The 22,019-nt window shown below is 41.5% G+C and overlaps 2 protein-coding genes across 3 annotated transcripts in view; one reads left to right on the forward strand and one right to left on the reverse strand.

Moving 5' to 3' along the window:
• nceh1a (neutral cholesterol ester hydrolase 1a) overlaps positions 1–22,019 on the reverse strand; it is a gene marked incomplete at its 3' end in the record, with an annotated part of 204,343 nt that overhangs the window by 33,865 nt on the left and 148,459 nt on the right. The window lies entirely within an intron of this gene.
• The window catches only part of ppp2r3a (protein phosphatase 2, regulatory subunit B'', alpha), a 57,547-nt gene that overhangs the window by 15,419 nt on the left and 20,109 nt on the right, over positions 1–22,019 (forward strand). For both annotated transcript variants that reach the window (XM_079370038.1, XM_079370039.1), the window contains exon 2: positions 17,720–21,271. In XM_079370038.1, the coding sequence (XP_079226164.1) occupies positions 18,521–21,271 (2,751 nt within the window). In that variant the 5' untranslated portion in view covers positions 17,720–18,520. The remainder of the gene's footprint in view (positions 1–17,719; positions 21,272–22,019) is intronic.

Raw genomic sequence — 22,019 nt, forward strand, 5'->3', positions numbered from 1 at the left:
GGAACTAGTTGTGTTTCCAACTTTTTCACCTTTTAGCTCTTTGTTCACTTTCAGAAGGAAATAATCCCACGAATCAGCAAAATAAAAGTCTACATCAGAGCAAAGTCCTAAACAAAGATTAATGTTTGTCAAATCCTTTTTTATCCTGTTAATGGTCCTGTTGTCCTGTTAATGACCCACCCAGATTGTACACTTTAAGAAAGAGACAGTATACATGAGTTTTATGTGGGCGACAACAAACCTTTGCTTCATGTTTTTGAATAGACATGTTTTTGGCACTTAATGGTGAATTAAATCCTTTTGGAAATATTCACATTTACATTCGGCTCTGAGGGTAGTAATCTTTTATATGTTTGAGACAGCTATGTAAAGGAAACACGACAACTCATTTTTATTTCTCCAAAAATTGATCTACAACTACAAAGACAAAGAAATCTGTCATCTGAGTACGTTAGCAATCAACCAATTCTAAAATTGATGTTAGCGAGCTAACACTGTTGTCGGCTATAGCTATCACTACCGTTAGCTAGAAATACAAAACTTAACTATTGTATTATTTCAAAATGTCAAACAAGGTTGTTACCAAGGAGGTGGTTACATAACATACTTCACCTGTAATTTACAGATTTCCCTTAAAAAGGGTTGAATGAGGATTTGATTGGGATTTTTTGTGGTTCCCGTTATACTTTTGCATTTCCAAATGAGTTTAGTGTATGAGTGGAAAACAGTCCATGTGGACAACCAAAGACAGACGGAACGTTATCCTCAATTATGACATACCAGCTTCTTTTACAGTATAGGAAAATGTGCTTTCAAAGAATAATATTGAATATTGCATATTGAGTAATATCCCCCATCACACAATAGAAAACTTCCCGTTTACAACGTCTAATACGTAACATTTTACATTTTTGTTTCTTTTACATCCCAAAGACACATTTGGATCAAGTGGTACATTTTTTTGTTACGTATGACATACTGTATAGATATAAAGGGGTGAGTGAAGTTGAGTGTTAAGATCCACCCTCCAGGCAAGAGTGACTGTTAAGAGACTCTGTGACAGTAAGAGAAAGTATCTTTGGTATCCATCATTCAGGCTGAATCAGAGGAATGCAGGCCACTCTACCCCCAGGCATCAGGACTTATATATAGGCCGAACACCTCAGATCACCAGCGCTGCCCTCCGTGTGCCCCCCTCCTCTGCATGCAACATACACCTCCAGCATATTAATCACAAACTTAAGCACTGTCAGACTGTTTTCTCACACGTCAGCCTGTAACGGTGTGCTCTCAGAGTATTCTATCATCATTTTTGCAGGTCTCCACAAGTCTTTCTTTTTGTTGTGATGGAAAAGGGATAATGACAGATTGCAAATTAAAAAGTTTAGAAAAAGAAGTTCTTTAAACAACCATTTAAGGGTAAAGATGTTTACTCTTCCCTGCCCTCTATTCTTTCTTTCTTTCCTTCTTTCTTTCTTTCTTTCCTTCTTTCTGTCTTTTTCCAGCTTGGTGTTTTGTCCTCGTAGAGCTGCTGCTGGCTGCTGTCGCGTGTGAGGATTTCTCTCAGTTAGCATGCAAGAATTGGTGGATAGTTTTGAGTCTGTGGAGTTTTCTCTCCTCAAAATGTCAATGTCTCTCCCCTCCTCTCTGTCTCGCTAAGTATGATGGACTTCCTCAATTCCCCTCTTTTCAGACAGAATATCTCCTCTGCTGAAACCCAGAGTCTTAATCCCAAACAGTGCCAAAAAAGAAAGACAGTTGAGTGAATGGGAAGCTCATAAAGACATGGATGAATGACTGATGTGTCTGAAATGAGCTAGTTTTTTCCCCCAAAGGAAGATACAATCTCTGGACTTAACTTGACACAAAGGCTGTAAGGCTTTTTGAACTGATCATTATAACGAGAAGCTCCTCTTTTGACTGTATAATGAGGCTTTTCGGGAAACTGCTCTTTGAGTTTAGCAGGCTGAGGGGTGGAGACGGGGAGAGGATCGAAGCCAGTTTCCCAGAGGTTTACTGACTCCAGGACTTCAAAGGCAAACACACAGTCGCACTGTCAATGATGCTGGAGAAGCCAAATCCTGAGGGACAGTGTGTGTGTGTGTGTGTGTGTGTGTTTGTGTGTGCAGTACGAGTTGGTGTTGATTACACCTTAAAGTGCCAACTCTGTAAATGTTGCAAAAAATTGTATTGTATGCATTATTAAATTTTATTAGAACATCTTGTTCGAACAGAGACTCATTTTGCTTATGAGAACAAGTTTGATTCTGTGTAGGTGTGGCAGCTCACATTTTGATTGGCATCCCCCTGGCTCCGCCCACAACAATGGAACAAGTGACAACCAATTGGCAACCGACAATGTTTAAGAAAGAAGCTAATGTGAAAGTTCAAAGAAACTCATCCCATCACAGCCCATATCAAAGGCAGAAGATGTTTACAGCCAGGTCAAGAAAAATGTGTTTATTTATTTGAGCTGTAGAGAAAATGTAGAATCTTAAGAGCATTTTAGATGCTTACTATCATGTAAATAAAACTGTCACTGGCAATATTGAAGGGTAAAGTTAAATAATAAAGGAAGTTGAAGTTAAGTTAACCACAAAAATACCTTATTGAAGTACAGAATCTCTTTTACAAGAGTTTCCTGGTTGCAAATAAATCTGTAACTTTTGACAGTTTAACTACTTTCAACTCTTAAGATAAGCACAGAGAATGATTGTGTGTTGTGTTTCATCGGTTACAAGAATTTGAAGAAGTCTAACACACATTGTTGTTTGGATTGTAAAGGTGGAAACACCACAAAAGAAATGTAATGTGGAAAATAGGGATTTTAATGTTTGTCTTCTTCAGAAAGTAACATCTCAAATCCTTGACTCTGAAGGTCTTTTTAAACATCCATGTGATTTGTACTTAATTCATCCCTGAATACTTTACAATCTCTGCCCACTCTCTGCGAAAGCTAGATGAACCTGTGTGGCTGCTGTGGGAGTGTAAGCCCAAACCGAGCATGTGTAGGTGTTCATGTGTGTCTTATCTTCTTACTGAACGTGTCTTAAAACTTCATACTGTGTGTGAGTTTTGGGTGTGTGTAACAGCAAACACATGTGAGACATGGACAAGGAAGACTTGGCAGGATCCCAACACGATGACTGTGTGTCTGCCGTCCATGTCTGCCAGCAGCTCAGTAACGACGACTGGAAAATTTGGAATCAGGCCGCTCACTGCCTGCTCATGTTAAATGGAAACACACACACTCACTTTACATTTATAGTATTTACTGGAAAGTAATGGTAAGAAAAGAGACACCCACACACCTACTTGACATATAGAATTAACTGCCTTCTCAACTTTTATGGGAATACGCAAACACGTACAGAGATACGAGCCAATGACACATCACAGCAGTGCTTGGAATGCTGTCATAGCGAATGCATGAGGGATTTAAGGCCGAGGAAAAGTCGGCTTGGATTTTGTTGGAGAGCTGTGTGCCTCATCTTATGGTGTGTGTGTGTGTGTTGCTCTAGATAAGGCAGCTTCAGTGCTGTTGGCCCTCCTCTGACCTGCCTTATACTGCCAAACACAGCAACTCATCTCTTTCTTCATATTGTCTTGGCGTAGTGATGAAGATATCCAGTCCACCGTCTTTACAGGTTCATCCTGCTGATCCTCTTTAGCTCTTTGACTAGATTTATGAGGCATCACAGTCAGATTTATAGTATATGCTAGTGAGAATAGCAGTCATATTATTATGCAGTATATTCACTGTATTCAATTCACCAGATTTTTCTCAGTTTCTTTTCTTTGAATGATTTTTTAAAGATGCAGTGGTAACTCACAGGATCTCTTGACAAACTTTGATTCATAAAAAAATAAGTGGAATTTTTGTAAAGAGCCGTGTCAGGAACAAGTTTGTCTTGTGTTGTAAACTGAAGCCAATGTGGATTTCCTCCAGTGCCCACTTGAGACTGGCTTTAAGAACGACACACACCTGTTTAAATGTGTTCACTGCTTGGTACAAAAAAAAACAAAATTGGTTCAAAATAATTCAAAACCAACAGATAACAAGACTGAGACTACATCCTTGTTTTATACAGTCTGCAGTGGCAACAATAACAAAGTCATATATTCACATTGTTGTTAGGCTGTGAGAAGTGGTTAAAGGCTAGGACAGTTATTCACCTCTGAGGTTAGAATATCTTGTTATGTTAACTGTTCCCAAAGGTCACAAATGAACTCATGAACTTCATGTTCAAATGCTAATTTGCTTGCCCGCCACAGGCTCCTTTTCAAATCCTGAATACAATTAGAAATCCTTTCTCTCCCATGTAGCAGTCTGACACTGACACCTTCTCCAGTATGAGTCACTTCTGCTCTGTTATCACAAGTACATCACTCACACAGCATCCTCTGAGCGGGGCTTTCGGCTTGAGACTTAAAACCAAAGCGGATGAGCTTTTGAAGTCTTTTTGAGCCTTTTGACCTCTTAAGTCTCAACTATTTGTTCAGTTCATGCTTCGAGCTCCTGTCCTTTTGGTTTGACCTTTTATGATTGGAAAAAATAAAACATCAATGGGCTGGTGTTAAACATTATTTGTGAAACATTGATTAAGCTCTTAGCTTTGGTTTTGTGATTTTACACTGTGAGATGACCCAGTAACAATGTCTATAATTGACATCCCATTGGCCAACTAGAGTTAGTGTGTGTGTGTGTGTGTGTGTGTGTGTGTGTGTGTGTGTTAGACTTGCCAGGCTCTTGGTCAGTGTGTCAGTATGATAAATCGTGACAGTGTTAGTGTGTGACGGTCCAGGCTCGCAGCCAGTTTGAGCCTCAGTAACAGCAGAGCGTTCCCTCTCTGCCTTTGAACTTCAGCTCGGCTGCTATAATGAGGGAAAGTTCTTCTCGGAGTCTAACCCAAGGGAGGTCGTGTGAATGAGTGTGTGTCTGTGTGTGATTGCGTTTCCATGCGTTTGTGTGAGTGTGTGAACGTGTGTGTTTGCAGCAGGGTGAGTCATGTGTACTGCGGCCATTGTCTTTGACATGCTGGCCTGTAACCAGAGGTCTTGTTGTTTTCCTCAGCCTCCAGGTGACAGAAACAAACCAGGAAGTGTGTGTGTGTGTGCGTGTGTGTGTGTGCGCACACACACCTGTGCATGTTTTTGAAATGTTGCCCTAGGATAATAAACTTCCCTTACAGATGTAGTCTCGCATGAGATCACCACATTCGTTCTACTATTTAAACTCTGGCTTACGAGGCTAGGCGGCATGTCAAGAATTGTGTATTTGTGGATGGGTGTGTGTCTATATGTGTGTGTGTGATGACAACACAGACAGGTAACCCCCCCCCCCCTCCCCCCGCACAGGTCTATGTTAAGTCCTGGTTTGACATTATTGGAGTCTAATAGGCCATGCTCTTGTCAGCTCATGTAGTAAATCTTTGCCATTGTGCAGCCTTATTGCACACAGATGTGCACAAGTATCAGAAACTCATGATCACACACAAACACACACAAACACACAATTGTTACACTGTAATTCAGGTTGCGGCTATATGGGTAAGTCCACGAAAACCATTTTCTTCTTCCTTTCTTGTTCTAACCTTGAACCCTTTTTTTGAACCAAGCTTTTTTTGAACTTGCTTCATCAAACAAGCACTTTTCATTTTGCTGGATTCAATTATATTCTATTCTTTATTTGCTGGCACTTGAATAATACTTGTGTTAAAAAGTAAAAGTTAAAAAGTACTGGGTTATTTTTTAGACGTGTTTTGCACTGCCTCCATCTTTGACTGAGCTGCTCCTTTGCCATTTTTGGACTGTACATGACCCATGAATTCAAGTTGTGAAATTTTCGAATTGGCACTTTTTGCTACTATTGTTAGTTGCCTCTCTTTCAGTTGTTGCATGACTTGAAGCAGTCTTTCATCGTGCTGTTGAATGGTCTCTCCTGAAACAATGACGTCGTCAAATATTGTAGGACTCCGATAATGTGTTGGTAAATCTCAGGTGCAGATTAGACTGGCTCAAGTCTATTTACCAAATGTCAGAGTAGAGGTGTGCAAACAGCGTGCACCTCTGAGCAGTTGGGGGTTTAATGCCATTGCTCAAGTGCATTACTCAGGTAATGAACTATCACCCTCCAGCAACTAGAACCCGGGACTTAAATCAGTGACCCAAAATATTTGAAAGAAATTAGTTACTAGAGGAAGCGTTGTTGATTTTGTTCAATCAAATTAACGAACCATCTTGAAAAGAGTCTTGAGGTTTTTATTTTGTTTTATTGAGTGGGAAATATCCAATTGTGCTACTGTTTTACATGCTAGTAAATGATGCTAACGTCACTCGCTGATATTTTGTATTTTTCCGGCATTTTGCTGTTACACAACAGTTTTACTTGAGAGTCAGCAAGTATCAGCCAAAAATATCTGCATAAGCATTAGTCAAGGTTACATGAACTCATAAAAACACCATTAAACATTACTTAAGCTGGACATAAGCGTGAACAGCTGCTACCATTAGCTTCTGTCAAGATGATGTTCTACAACAAACCATATTAGGAAAACATTTGAGCACCATTCCCAAGCTTTTGTTAAAAAATCTCTGTTATGTTTGTTTGCATCTATACATGTGCGTTCATGCATTGCGAGAATCTGCTTCATATTTAGGCAGTCTAGACCTAAACTTTCGGCTTAAAGCAGCACCGCAGCCACATGCTCGGCTCGCCTAAACCCACATCCCAGCCTGTGTGCACTTGGCGTACACTGAGGGTTTTTCTGTGTGTAAGTGAATATAAACCTTGCTAGTGTGCATTGAAATCTCAAAACAGATGAAATAAAATGTCAAGGAACGCACCAGCAAATCATGAGTACACAAAGGAGGAAGAGAAACATCGAGATACTGTCAGTATTTGTCTTTCAGGATCCTGAGGGGAGCGTGATTTATAGAGTGGAGAAAACTAAAGAGGTATTGATTAAGAGATGAAAGACGAGGAGAAGCCAGGGAAGAAAACAATAGACACCATTTTAGTGCGCAGATAGAAGGAAGGTTAAAAAAAAAAAAAAAAACATTTTAGACTGGTCATATGTACCAGAAGGTGTAAACGTGTCGCCGTCTCTGAGGATCAGGTTGTGTGTGACGCACTCAGAGACGGCGACAAACATGTGCACATGTGAGATGAAAGGGCAGCCGGACATATGACCAGTGTGAGCAGTGGGGGGGGGGAATCTAAGAATAGAATCCAAACACTGGGGAAGAAATAACCCAGCAGAGGATGTGAAGTGTGTATGTTTAAGAGGGAGACAAATTTGTCTGTTTTTAAGAGTGTGCAAATGCATTTCTTTGTAGGGTTAACTAGACTCATAAATGACTAATTTAGGTACTTGTTTTAGGTCTAGCTTTGATCCTTAGCTGTAATGAATCTCACAACATGTTTACCAGCACTTAAATGCTCATGTTGTGCCTTTACTATTGCTCCCCTTTAATTTTCCTGCAATTGAGGCTATGAGCAGCCACACGTTTTAATAGAAAGGGGGAGGGGGGTTGAGGAAGAGGTGAGGGGAGTCCAGTTTTATGGTGCTGTTTGTATGTTGGATGGTAAATACCCCTTTAACAGGCTTAAAGGGACAGCTGCTCCCCAGAGACTGTCATAGCTGGTTTTTGAAAATGTTGAACAGAATGAGTTTTTTAACTTTCTATACTGCTGCCAGACTTCTTGGAAGTCTGGCAGCAGTATTAGCTGCTTTGTACCATGATGCTTTTCTTTTGGTACTGTCCGTTTGGTTTTTCTTCAAAGATTTAAAACTCAAAAATGCCTCGCAAGCCAGTTAATGAATAATCCAAGTACCAGACACTGAGTCGGGGTCTTAAAGAATATGACATCCAATAAGATTAGAGATAAATTAGATCACCACACCACATACCTCATGAAAATCCTGAGTACTGCCAGGGCTGGTCTTGTCCTGTGGTCAATAAAAAAATCTGTGGCTATTACGAAACAGTCTGTGAGCTGTACTGTATTTTATTTTCAGCTCTGCATCTTCAAATGTCAAACTTTCCCTCGTTCCACTCGTCCAGTGTGAGTACTGGATATCTTCATATAGATTACTGAAGCATTTGGAAACCTCATAAAATATGGTGTTGATGCGCTCAGAGGGGACTTTGAGAGATTACATCAGCACACTTAAAGGGATAAAAATGGCAGAAAATGGTTGTACTGTACTGTTCAAAAGTGTTTCTGTTGTACAGAGATGTGTTTGTCATCAGTTTAGTTTGCATTGTACTGCTTTGATATTATGTTCTGTTTGTCTTTTAACATTTTTCGGACTCTAGTTACAGTACATCTTCCTGAATTGACGAAGAATAAGTGCTTACTTTTCGCTACAAATTGATGCGATTGGTTGTGATGTTGAGGCCTCCGAGGGGATGACGAACATGCGAGCCAGGCTGCACCACAACGTCCTGATTTAGATGTGTGTTTTTTTTGCTTGTGTGTGTATGTGTGTGTGTGTGTGTGGTGTGTACTGAGTACTCGTGGGCATGGCGACGAGATGAGGAGGGGTGAGTCAGTGGAGGTTTGGGACACGATGACTCTCCTCACCTTCTCTATGACGATGGGCCATGGCGACAGGGGTTTGCGGTTAGAAACCCTAATCTGCTCCTCATATGACCCTCTGATGGACAGGGACAGCAGTCAACGAGCGCGCGCGCACACACACACACACACTTGCACAAAACGACACACACACACCACCAGATCTCAGACCGGTTAGTCTAGCTTTGCTCCAGTCTAAACATGCTCTTATATGGATTTCTGTTAAAATCTGGAAATCTTTGCACTTTAGTTCATTATAAACACATTTCCTGCTGCAGACGCGTAACAGCCCAGTGTGCACAAACATGTCTGAAAGTTAATGCCTTAGGACGTCCTTAGGAAAGCGAACATTTCACACATGTCTTTCTGTGACACTGTATACATTGAGCGTCAGTGATGAGACATCTTTAAGGTGCTACTTATGGACGTCTACATTTACAGGGAGGCCGAACGCGTTTCATAAGTGAGCTGGAGACCTCGGAGAGAAACAGCTGAAAAAGATCCCTTACCGCGTCTCATCAATTGAAAGAGATTTGGTGGCAACCTGAACAGGTAATTTGTTTAAGATTTCCACCTGTTTAAGATCTTTCCTCCTCTGTAGTCTTGCCTTGTAAGGTTGAAGAATTGGTTCAGTGGACGCATCAGTCGAATGCATCAGTAACAAAGAGTGAATAAGAATCATAACGACTGATAATGCCTGGACCATCATTTTCTCCTCTGTCATGTGTGTCACTCTTGGTCATCTGTCTGTCTGTTGGTCTGTGTGTGTGTGTGTGTGTTTTTGTACCAACATGCTGTCATCGCTGTCATGTCACGACTGCCAACTGAACACATATCACCACTCCTCATTCAGACTGAATTGGTGGCAGTGCTGATCTCTTCCTATTGCTGCTGATGTGGCATTTAAGCACCTTTTCTCTCATGAAGGAGTGTATGTGAGAGAGTGTATTACAGTTTCTTTTGGTGGCTGTTACTTTGTGTGTGCATGATGTATGTTAGTGTAAAAGCTCTCTGGTATCTGAGGAATGTCTGTCAAAAAACTCCTTCTGTGAAAAGTCGATCTGCTTCGAATGGTATTGTTATCGTGTCATATCCTTAATGAGATTTTCTGTAACTTTACAGTAATCCTTTTTTCACTAAGCTTATTTGGTTTTATATTAGAAAGTATTGAAGCAAAGTTTGGGCAGGCCAGTTTAATTAATTGGTCTTTTGGGAGTACTACTTCCTCTGTAAAGAGTGTTGTGGCAGCAGAGGGAGCCTTCAAATATTAAATACATTGCCTTGAATCAGCTTCTATTGTTACACACAGATTTTAAAATGAATTAAACCTTGAGTTTTTTTTTATTGAGCTTAGAGAGCCAATTGATTTGTCACTGAGCTGCTGAGCATTTACTCATGAATTTTAATGAAGTTCTTAGTTTATCACTTATTTATGCACTGATTCGTGTTTTGGCTTATTGATTTTGAATGCAAACACAACCTTTCCATGGTGCTGGTGAAAGATGTGTGTGTGCGGTGTGTGTGTGTGTTCAGTTCTGGTTGGTGGTTGGCATACAGTAAGCTTGGTTGCCTTTGGGGCTTGATTGTAGGTGGTAGCAGAAATAAACTGTTGACTGTTGGCTGAATCCAGGTCAGCTGTCTTTGCACATTATATTAGATTTATTGTGCGTCCTTTGTCTTCTGTGCCAGTTGTGTAGGCCTATATGAGTGTGTGGGCATGTGTGTGTGTCTGACGTCTGATCTGTGTGTCTCCATGTGTATTAGGAGAGCGCAGCCAAAAGCATGACATCACCCAAAATGTGCTTTTTAAATTAGCAGCAATGCAGAGGCGGGGTCACAGCAAGCTTCTGGCAAGGCAGGGTGCATGGATGTGTATCTGTTTGTGTGTGTGTGTAAAGTGTGTATATCTTCAGTTGTGTGTGAGCTCTTTTTCTGTGTGTGTGTGTGTGTGTGTGTGCGTGTATGTGTGCACACATGTATGTGTATATGTGCGTACTGCAGGTTCCAGTGTTTCCAAAGGATGCCAACTTTCATCATCGTCTCATGTGGCCCACAGAGTTGCATATTTGCAGCATCTTTTTTTATGCCCTCTGCAGTCAAATAGCAGTGTGTGTGTGTGTGTGTGTGTGTGTGTGTGTGTGTGTGTGTGTGTGTGTGTGTGTGTGTGTGTGTGTGTGTGTGTGTGTGTGTGTGTGTGTGTGTGTGTGTGTGTGTGTGTGTGTGTGTGTGTGTGTGTGTGTGTGTGTGTGTGTGTGTGTGTGTGTGTGTGTGTGTGTGTGTGTGTGTGTTATCAAGGCTGTCTGTTATAAGGCCTTATAAGGCCAAACAGTTTTAACCAGGAAACATTTAAGGACAAGAAAAGACGTGACTCACTGATTTCCCTCATCCGCTAAGAAGCACAAAAAACATCCTCTTCTCTGCCCTCAACAACTTCCCTAAGGGGGATATACACAACGTGTGTTTGTGCGAGTGCGTGTGTGTCCATGTGTCCTGTAGTCCTCAGGGTTGTTCCTAATGAGGTGCCGAGCAATTCACACAGCCCTCTTTCGCGAGAGATGTGAAGAGCGCTGGGGGAACAGCTGGTGTAGCGCTGGGTGTTGTAACACTGTGAAGGAGCACTTCTCAGCCTGTAAAGTAGGGGTGTGTGCCCAGAGAAGAGGAGGAAAGAATTAAGTTAAGGAGGAAGGGAGGAGTGAAAATGATAAGAATTAAAAGATCAAAAAAATCAAATCAAAAACAGAAAATTAAGTTAGAGGGGGGAGTCTTTGGTTTCAAGAAGGCCACACTACTTAACACCATAATGACATTTGAAAAACATTTTTTAAGAAGAAAGTCAATAGATAGGTAAGAATAAGTAGTTTACTTTTGTGATTATTTGCTAAATAACCCACTTACCCAGAATGAGACAAACGAAGGAGTGAACGCTGGAAGGCAGAGAGCTCGTTTGTTTTTGAAGAACAGTCAAGATATTCAGTAAACTTTGATTTACAACATGGAAAAAAAAACCCCCCACATCCTGACATTTTAGTAACTAGCATCATCACCTTTTCAAACATTTTTAATGCTCCGTTTGTTCAGTGTTCATTCAGGCTGCTGAAGAAGCCAGCTCTGTCCTGCTGCATTCACCGGTACAAACCGTTTGTCTTGGTTGCCCGGTAGCAAAAAAAAAGAAAGAAAAGGAAAACAGATTCAGTCGTACCACAATGATAAAGACCAACTATGCAAATAGAACTAATAGTTTCTTTGTCCCCTGTTTCTTACTCTGTTTACATTACAAAATGCTTCCTCAGTGACTTTTATAAATCTGGGCCTATCGGCCTGCATGCAGCTCAGTGCTGTTCAGATATGACTGCTTTTCTGACCTATAAAGACAAAAACTTTTATTACTGCAGGGCGTGCTCCATCAAGCCTGCAGACGTGGTTTCATCACAAACATCTGTGTGTGTGTGTGTGTGTGTGTGTGTGTGTGTGTTGTTGCCTGTGTGTGTTGTTGCCTGTGTGTGTGTCTCCAGAGCACTTTGATTTGTGATCTTAGCAATCTGGGTCTCATCTCGACAATAAGTTCAGCAGACATAATGAGCGAAGTCCCACACATTTACTTGCACACGCAGACACTTACAAACGAGGGACCAATGTTTATTTAGGCGTCTTTTGGGGACATTACATAAAGTGATATTTATTTTCTGGAGACTTACGCCTGAAACCACAGCTTGTGCCTCTACAACTGAGCAAAAATCGACTGTCTCAAGATTTGGCAACATGTTTTACGAGATCTCTCCTCATTGAAAACAATTGAAAAAGACATTTAGAAAAAAAAAAAAAAGTGCACACCTACGAGCGTACATTCAGATAGAAGCTTATTCATATTAGTTTTGGTGTTACAGAACATGCGCTGTTCTCAGTCTTTTCTGTTTTATTTAATTCCATTTGAGAGCTTAAACTTGAATCGTGCAGGTTTGTGTGAGAGTGATTTTGATACCATGATTGTCTGAAAGTCATCCCAAATAAACCAGTCATAGCATCTCTTTTATTGTCACTGTTTTCCTCCTGTGCTTTCACTTTTCTGTCTTTATTTTTTATGTGCATATTTTTCCCCTATTGACTGCTGAAAGCTTTTTCAGTCCTTTTCAATAATTTAAATAAAATGTTCTCTTTACGGTTTTCTCAGAAAGCACATCAGAGACACGCGACTAAACGTTTCTGAATGAAACGTGGGACATTTCTCTCTCTCTCTTTTTTTTTTTAAAAGGCAAATTCTTCATCCATGGTTTCAAGAGCGTAGCTTAACTGTGCTTTAATCCTTTAATGTGTCAGATATCCCGTCTGATTCTTCTCCTGCCTGTGCTCTGGCTGCTGTACAGACGTCTGGTTTGCAGAGCAGCTCCCTGCTCGTCTCTGTGTGGGACCTGGCAGGTTTTGTGCTTGTTTTTTTTTTTCTTTTTCTTTTTTTTGTTTTTGAAATCCAGGACATAAAGCTCCAGCTCAGTTCCTGAAGCAGACTCATGGTCTTGTGCACCTGAAGACACAAAATCTTCTACTGTATTTTAAATGTCAATATAATAATATAATATGATGTCAATTATACTGCATAAAAACGTAGCTTTTTGCTGTAATAGATACCCATTCAGGGGAAGGTTTTTGAAGTGGTTAGTCTTCTAGAGCACAAAACCTGACTTCACTGCATTTGGGGTCAAAAACCAGTGTAGCAATTATGGAACATGTACAGAATACATAATTCAGTTTTAGGCCAGTTACCTCAGGTTAGTTTGGCATCAACCAACTCAATGTAGTGTAGTCTAACATGTGTACATGTATTTTAGAAGTCCCATTTTTAGTCGGATGAACAAATATATGAACTATTTTAACATCATATATGAAGTGAGTAGCTAGGTTGCAGCTTTTGTACCTGGGAAACGATGGCTTCTCATCTTTTTCTCTTTTTTTTGATGCTGATCTGATTGCAAGCAAGGCCATCTTTCTATCTTTATTTCTGTGTCTGACTTTTTCCCTGCAGCAGTAGCTGACGTAGGAAAAAATAATACGAAAGTGCGTCCAAAGTCTGATGAGATCAGAGCTGCCAGAGTATCTTTTAATCTGTCAGTCTGCACCTCTGTGTGTCTGCCAGAGAACCACAGCAAGGAGATGATTGATGCACAGCTGATGAACCAACTCTGCTAGAATAGAATAGAATAGAATAGAGTAGAATAGAATAGGACAGATTACCATGGGAATAAGACTCTAATTTGTGTGTCTTTGTTTAGTGTGTGTGTGTTTGAAGTCAGAGTAAATAATTAATGTGCGGGTTACAGTCGGAGGCAGAGAAGTGGGTCAGAACTGCAGTGAGTTTGTTGGACATTTGTACAGATCACAGCGTGGGAGAGGGGGGAAATGAGAGAGAGAGTGAGAAAGATAGATGGAGATTATATGACACAAAGAATACAAATGTGTTGTTTCAACTCTAAACCAAACACTTAAGATTTGTCTAAAAGAAACGGCCTCTTGCTGTGCACACTCGTGTTATTGATCGTGTTTTAAAGCATTTCTTTTTATGTTTGTTTTTTTTTTGTTGAGAAAAGTAATCCCTCTTTGGTATATTTATTTTGTCCTCTTTGTAGCATGCACCTTCTAATTAGTATGTGCATGGCATAGCAGAACTCTGTGTTCTCTCTGTGATCAGAGGAGCAACTCTGAAGTTGTGTATCAGATCACTGTGTGTGTGTGTGTGTGTGTGTGTGTGTGTGTGTGTGTGTGTGTGTGTGTGTGTGTGTGTGTGTGTGTGTGTGTGTGTGTGTGTGTGTGTGTGTGTGTGTGTGTGTGTGTGTGTGTGTGTGTGTGTGTGTGTAATAGATTATTGGTTTAGTTTGCACTGACGAAAAATTGAATCTTACTGCTTTGATGTTAAGTTCTGTGTTTGTATTTTTTTACATTTTCTTACCATAAATACACTAGATTAACCATCTGTTACATAATTATATATTACTATCAATCTCACCTTAGCATTTTTTTGCACTAATCATCATTGCACGATTGTCTGATTTGGCCTTCTATATATTATTCTCTGCTTATTAAGTCTTATATTTAATATTTAAACCTGTTGTACATTGAGACCACAGTTCACCGAAGACAAATTCCTTGTGTGTGTAAGCATACATGGCCTACAGAATCTGATTCTGATATTGCTGTGTGTGTGTGTGTGTGTGTGTGTGTGTGTGTGTGTGTGTGTGTGTGTGTGTGTGTGTGTGTGTGTGTGTGTGTGTGTGTGTGTGTGTGTGTGTGTGTGTGTGTGTGTGTGTGTGTGTGTGTGTGTGTGTGTGTGTGTGTGTTTAGAGGGCTAGTATAGACCTGCACTCTCTCCCTGGAGGCATGTTTGGGGTTCCTATTTGGGCCCTTCACCTTCACAAAAACCCACTTCCCCTCGGAGGCCCCCCTCGCTTTGCACGTGTTGAAACACAAACGCCAAAGATGCACAAAGTAGACACACACCTTCTTTCCCTGCACATTTGTAGAAGTACACACACACACACACACACACACACACACACACACACACACACACACACACGTACACGCTCAAACATACTTTTGGTGGCTGAATCGGAGAGTGTGACAGAAGTGGCCTCTGGTGATTGAGTGCTTCCTGGTGGAGGTCAGGTTGAAGGGAAGACTTTTTTAGATGGAGGAGATAGAAGGGAGGGAGAGAAGGATGGGGAAGGAGGGGGGGGAGGTTGTTGCAAATCACTCAGGGTACACAATCGACCAGTCTGCTTCCTGTACTCTGTTTTTTCCTTGATTTTAAATCATGTCACAGAGAAAGAGAGCAAGAGAACCTCTGAAAGACACAAGAATTCCAAAATATATTGTTATGCATTAAACAAATGATAAGTTAAGAAATAACCCTCACTTTGGCCTTTCCTTCTTAGATTTTGTTTAAACATATACATTCCTTATCTCATTTTTAAGCCTCTGTCATCGTAAAATTAAAAGCTGATACCTTACTAAATTCTAATTTAACTGGCCCATAACACACGTCAAGAAAAAAAAAAGTGCATCACTGGGCTGCAGCTATAGATCACGGCAAGGCCTGTAAAGGCACCACAGAATGTTTATAGGTGTGCAGTAGTATTCCTGTAATGTGTCAGCGAGGCCTGTGCAGGTGTTCACGAGTGTGCGTTTGCAGTGTGTGTAGGTTGTGATAAACACTAGTGGAGTGAGTTTATACGATTGATTTCACTTTGTGAAGCTGTCATTTACTGAGACGTACACACAGATATAAAGTGTGTGTACAGCAAGGACAAATGAGTAAGTGTGGGCAAGTATGTGAACTTGTGTGTGTGTGTGTGTGTGTGTGTGTGCAATTACTGTCCTATAATAGCCTATCTCTAGCTGTCTGTCCAGATTTCAAGTGCAGCTTGCCAGGAAGCGTAATTTCCTGCTCAGAGCCTGATTCAGCAGCATCCAGCTGTTGTGTTTGAGAGAGAAAGGAGGGAGAAAGGGAGACAGTAAGATGAGACAGCCGTCTGTTTTTTTTCCATACAGCTCCTTAATAGTTGTTTTTCCAGGTGCCAAATACTCCCACCACCACTCTGCCAGTCACATTCCCCACCCTACAAACCCACCAATCACTCCTCTCCCTATTTCTTCTGTCCTCACACTTTCAAGTTGAAAACTCCGGCTCCATAAGTCCTCAAAGAGCAGTCAATGTATCATGTATCCACACTCTCCAACTCAGTTGTAATAACCTTGAAATGTTGTTCTTCCATCCTGTGGTTAGTCTGAAAAGTCCTGCATCCCACAGCTATTGGCCTCAATTAAACAAAATATCTTAATGTGTTTGTGTTCGAGTGTAGGAAAGGTTCATCTGGAAAAAAAATAAGATAATTAATTTCATTAAAAAAGACTTTCCAGACTTTAACTTCTTGCCTTCATTTGCTTATTAAAAGTTGCAGAATAAATGAAATACATTTTTTAAAATTCAGATATTCTGCAATTTAGAATTTTAGCCTGCAGTGTGTTTGTATAATTGGTATTTCAGCTGGAGTTGTGAGTCCATGTGTGTGGTTGTGATTATAGTTGATGTATATGTATGAATACAGAGTATGGGCATAGGAGGGCACAACTCTAAGTAATGTTTTGCCTTGATTTTGTTGGAGTGAAATCAGAAGAAGAAAAAGAAAAAAATCAGATAAGTAGATGCATCTTAGAGCGAGTGAACGAGAGTAGGAAGTCATAGAGAATGTGCTGACATGCTTTATCTCTTTAAAACAGTCCTTAAATGTCTTCACAGATCACTGTCATTTTCAGATTTACTGCGCAACATGTACAGTATACCTTCCAGTAGGGCTCTCGGAGTTCCTGGTATGTGGCGTGTTACGGGTATCTACATATTATAGAGTTCTCTCGTTGCATTGAGCTCTGTCTAATGTACACCCTTGAGTTGGAGAAGTTTATCAGCAAACTAGAAGCTTTTATTCTGTAAATACCAAGATAAAAATGATAGAAATCAACTAGATTCTGAAACACATTTTACTGTCTGGAAGCTTTTAGTAATGTAAAACTACAAAGTTTTTGAGCTGTGTTGCAGCTGTAGGTATTATGCACAGTGACAAGTAATGGACAGTTTACTAAATACAACAGTTATATTGTATTTAAAGGCTCATTGTATGTTTTGTTTGAATGCCTTAGTTGGGTTTTGAAGTGTTTTACTTACTTCGAGAAAAAAAAAAAAAGCCTTTAAAAATACAGGACTCATGCTTGTGCACAGGCAGCGAGACAGGAATGGAAACACAAAAGCAACAGGTGTTTTCCACTTTAACACCCACCTCTCTTTTACTTAGTCGTGATTTTCTCTGTGGGAAAACTCTTTGAAGCTTAGCTGTGACGAAAGAGTGAGCCACATCTTTTTTTCTACTTTGCCTTTTCATCCATCTGTGTGTGTTGACTAGACCTGTGTATTAGCTGTTATCAGGATCATCTCTAGAGGGAGAAAGTCATACTTGTGTACTTCTACTGTCATGCACTCACATTTTGGATTGATCCACATCTTGGCAACTGTTTTAATGATTTACTCTCTTCCTGTTTTTTCCTTTTCTCTCTTTCTCAATCTCCATCCTCCCTCCCCTCTCTGCTGACTCGCAGGTGGTGTCCTCCTGTCAGAAACGCTCTCTTCCCCTGACACATGGCTAACAGTGGGAGACGGAAGGGGCGAGAAAGAGTTGGGGAGTGACATCTACGCTGAAGACGACAAAAAGAGGCAGTCTGCCATCTGTGGTTGGTCCCCCGCTACTCTGCAGCTGTGTTGGAGTGAGTAAACCCTTCTGGGCTCTTTCAGGACTCTGGAAACAACAGACTGAGATAGAGGGCTTTTCCGACAGCTATTGCTCAGGGGATGAGCCTTCGCTGTGGCAATGCTAAGACCTCGCTGGCCATGGATTAGGCCCCCAGGGCTTCTTCTTTGGAAGGATGGGTGAAACCCCAGCTGGATTTCTACTGTAGCCAAGTTCCATGACTGTCATTAGTGGCTAATGAACTGCTGCTAGAGAGGAAACACACAGGGACCCTGTGGAGAGAGAAGAAACCTTACATCTGTTATTTAGAGGCCCTGAGATCTCTATAAAAGACTTCATTTTCTCTGTATGAGAATGGAACACTTTAGAGTTTAAAGCATTATGGATGATAGCATATAAGGGTATCTGCCCTGGAAGTCATTTCTTTTTACTTGATTATTAGGGGGTATTTGATAATTGCCACCATGATGCTGAATGACATCTTTTCTAACAAAGATTTTTCAACAAATAAACTTCCTTTTTTTCTCTTGACGGAAGAAGTTTCAACAAAACATTAACAATACAAAGGATTTTTTGCTTCAGCTTCACTTTTATCAAGATACATTTTACATTTTTTTGGAGCTTTTTTATGCCCTAAAAGAGATTCATCATCATGGCAGCAGCATATCGTGTAGTGGTGAGCAGCGTGAGCTGCTACAACAGTGTGGTAGTAGACCGTCGCACTCACTCCCATGCAGTGCACTACTGCTCTGGTCCATGTGGGGCGCTGTCCCAGGGACTAGACTGTACTGTCGCACACCACGGCACTTGCTCCGAGCTGCTTGTTGCACCTGAACTTCCTTACACTGATCCAAACAGAATACAAATACACTCTCATAACATGATCACCCACCATGGTAAAATTAGTGTTACCATGGATACAGGCTATAATGGTGGCCTAGAGAGAGCAGGAAGCAGTGGCAATTTGTCTGTAGGGGAGGATAGCCCAACGTGGCGCGGTAAAAAGAACCCTTGTGTTTCAGGATCCACAGGAAACTTGAGCACTTCTGGCAGTCTGAAGGACATTACGGAAGAGGCCATTAACCTTGCAAGTGGTAAACTCAAAGAGTTTTCCTTTGACAAGCTTCGCCTCTCTTCTTCAAGCCATGTCACCTTCCGGAAAGGTCGAAAGGTCCGTCCTGACTCTTTCAGTCGTCGCTCAACTGACTTGGAGATCATCTATGGCCACTTCAGCTCAAACATTGCTACAAATGGAATGACTAATGGCATGACAAATGGCACGGCAACTTCTAATGATGAGAACCTGCCACCATTTGTGCCGGGGAAAACAACTGGATGTCTGGAGGAGACAAAACTTAAAAGCAGTACAAGCACTTTGTCTGCCATCACCAAAATGGGTGGTGGCTCAACAAGCAGCATCACAAGTATTGGGTCTTTGGACCAAAGCCTGAACACTGTGGCCTCCTTGTACCGCAATGCCCTCGGTGAGGAAAATCTCATTGCTCGTCTGCTGGAGAAGACTCGTGCAGAGGCAGGCACCGGGGGAGCAGGTGGTGAGGACATTCGTGCCTGCCTTGACATCCTACTTAAATGTTCTGAAGACCTAAAGAAATGTACCGACATCATAAAACAATGCATCAAACGCAAAGCTGGTGGAGGGCCAGAAGATGGTGGAGACAGTCCTGACAGTGTTTATCGAGCTGTGATGACCCGACTTAGCTCCTATTTGAAGAGACTACCTCTGGAAATAGAGGGAATTGGCAGTCTTGGTAACACTGGACAGGGAGGTCAGAGCTTGCCTGCAAGTGGGCACAGTGATCTGGCAGAGCTGATAAATACCCTCCACTCAATCCAGCAAGGACCATACTCTCCAATGTTTGGCAATGAGCAACCTCCTCGCTATGAGGATGTGGTCCAGTCACCTCCAAGTTCAAAGCCTGTTCCTCATTCTGCCTCTTTTACTCCCTCCACCATTACATCCTCCTCCTCATCATCTTTGAAACCAGACTCCATCCAAACCAAACCAGTCATGAGTTCCCCATCCAGAGCCAGTCCACTTACTAATGGGCTACAACATTCACATTCTTCTTCTATTACACTACATACACTCTCTCCTCCATCCATTACATGCACTCCTTCCAACATCTCCCCAACACACACTCCATCCCCTCTTCGAACCTCTCCAACACCACCGTACTCACAGACTCCTCCTGCATCCCCCATGGAGGCTCTGTACATTGAGGAGGAGGAAGCAGATGTTGACAAGTCAACAGAGCCAATTTTTCAACAGGTACACAATCCAACAAGAGGGATGAACACAAATGGGCAAACTTTGGGTCAAAACCTAAATCTTTCCCATCCACAAACACTCAATAACACTTTGAATACTTTACCTGCCAGCACTGGCTTTAGCTCCCCGTGGTCTTCCTCGCAATCATTACCAAACTCAACACCCAAAGGTGTCTCTCACAGGAATGATGACATTGACAAGCTGCTGATGGACTTGGAAAATCTGTCACAAAGTATGAGCCACCCAAGAAAATCTGAGCCTCCTCTTCCAGCTAAAACTAGAAAGAGAGAAGGTGGTCAGGGAATTACCTCAGGTGAGGCTTTCACTCATCCCAAAATGTCCCAGTTCCAAGTACAGAAGCAGGACAGCCACCTAACCGTTAATGGCCCTAGCTCCAGGACTCCCCAGATCCTCACTCCTACCCAGGGTGAGAGCAGTGATGCTGTGGTGAGTGAAGAGGAGGATGGGGCTCTGTTAATGAGGATCCTGGAAAGTATCGAGAGTTTCGCCCAGGAGCTGGTGGATTCTGGGGCGGGTAGCACAGGAAGTGCTGAAAGGAACAGTGGGAAAGAACGGGATATGATGAGGCTTTTGCAGGATACACTGGCCACAACTGACAGGGCTGACACCCCTCTGGATAGTACAAGCACACTAGCTTCTCCTACTGTGCCTTCTATGCACACAAATACAGTCCCAGCTATACCACCAAAACAGTCTCAGGCACATACACCTGCATTTTCACTTGCATCTACACATATAAGTGAAGCATCTAAAGATGTGTGTGATGTAACATTGAAACCTGTACCTAAAACTGCATCTGACGTTACCCCTAAACCTCTGCCGACACCCAAACCTGAGCCTACGCCTGAGGCTACAGATAGACTTACAGAAGCTTCTACAAGTGGCCCTGATCCAGAATTCAAACCTGCACCTCTAAGCTTGCATTCCTCCACACATCCAACTGAACACACACCTGTGGCTGCACCTGAAGCTCCAGCCACTGTCGCCAACCACGTTGTGGTCAGCGCAAGAGATGCTGCTGTTGATGATCCGGCTGCCGGGAGAGAAGTTGGTTCAACCCTCCTCATCCAACAGTCTCCAGAGGTGATCAGAGTAAGTGAAGTCACACAATTCAAAGTACTGACAGTCCTGAATTTCCACAGTTTTTCTGACATTGGAGAAGACGTTGTAGAATAGTAACAAACAAAACTATTACAGATTTTGATCTCAGACAGGTGTGCAGCTTTTTCGTAGGACATTTGCATGGATTGCTATTTTTAATAATAGATGTAGTCTTGCACAAAAAACAAGTTATTTGATATTACTCACAGAATGTCTTTCACACAGTCTCTTGACTTAACCATTATAAACCCCATGATTTAAGACTGTGCATCATACTGCATCATCAAAATATGCATTTTGATTCTCCTGTTACCATGGAAGCAATACATGAGACTAGTATAATAGCTGACTGACAGCTAAAGAGAAACCAAAAAACAGTGAGTGATTGTCAGCATGGGATTTAGAACAAACAGTTGGAAAGAAATGTTCATTCTGCTGTCACTACGTGTCTGATAAAACACCCAGCGAGAATTTTATCGCTATGACACAACGGGGTCGATGCCGCTGTAATTGATGGCCCATGATAAACAGTATTCTATAACTGTGATGAACACAATGATATAGTAACACTTTCTGGAGATGAATAAAAAGATTAGTGCTCCGAATTTTGGAAAAGAACAGTTCATTGTGTGTCAGGAGCAGCTCTTTGTTGACTTTTCCTGGATTTCTAACTTTTGTTTAGAACTGTAATTGTATGCGTGTATGTGTGTGCGTGTGTGTGTTCAGACATTGTGTTTGT

Source organism: Symphodus melops (assembly GCF_947650265.1).
Source record: "Symphodus melops genome assembly, chromosome: 19".
Taxonomy (NCBI): domain Eukaryota; kingdom Metazoa; phylum Chordata; class Actinopteri; order Labriformes; family Labridae; genus Symphodus; species Symphodus melops.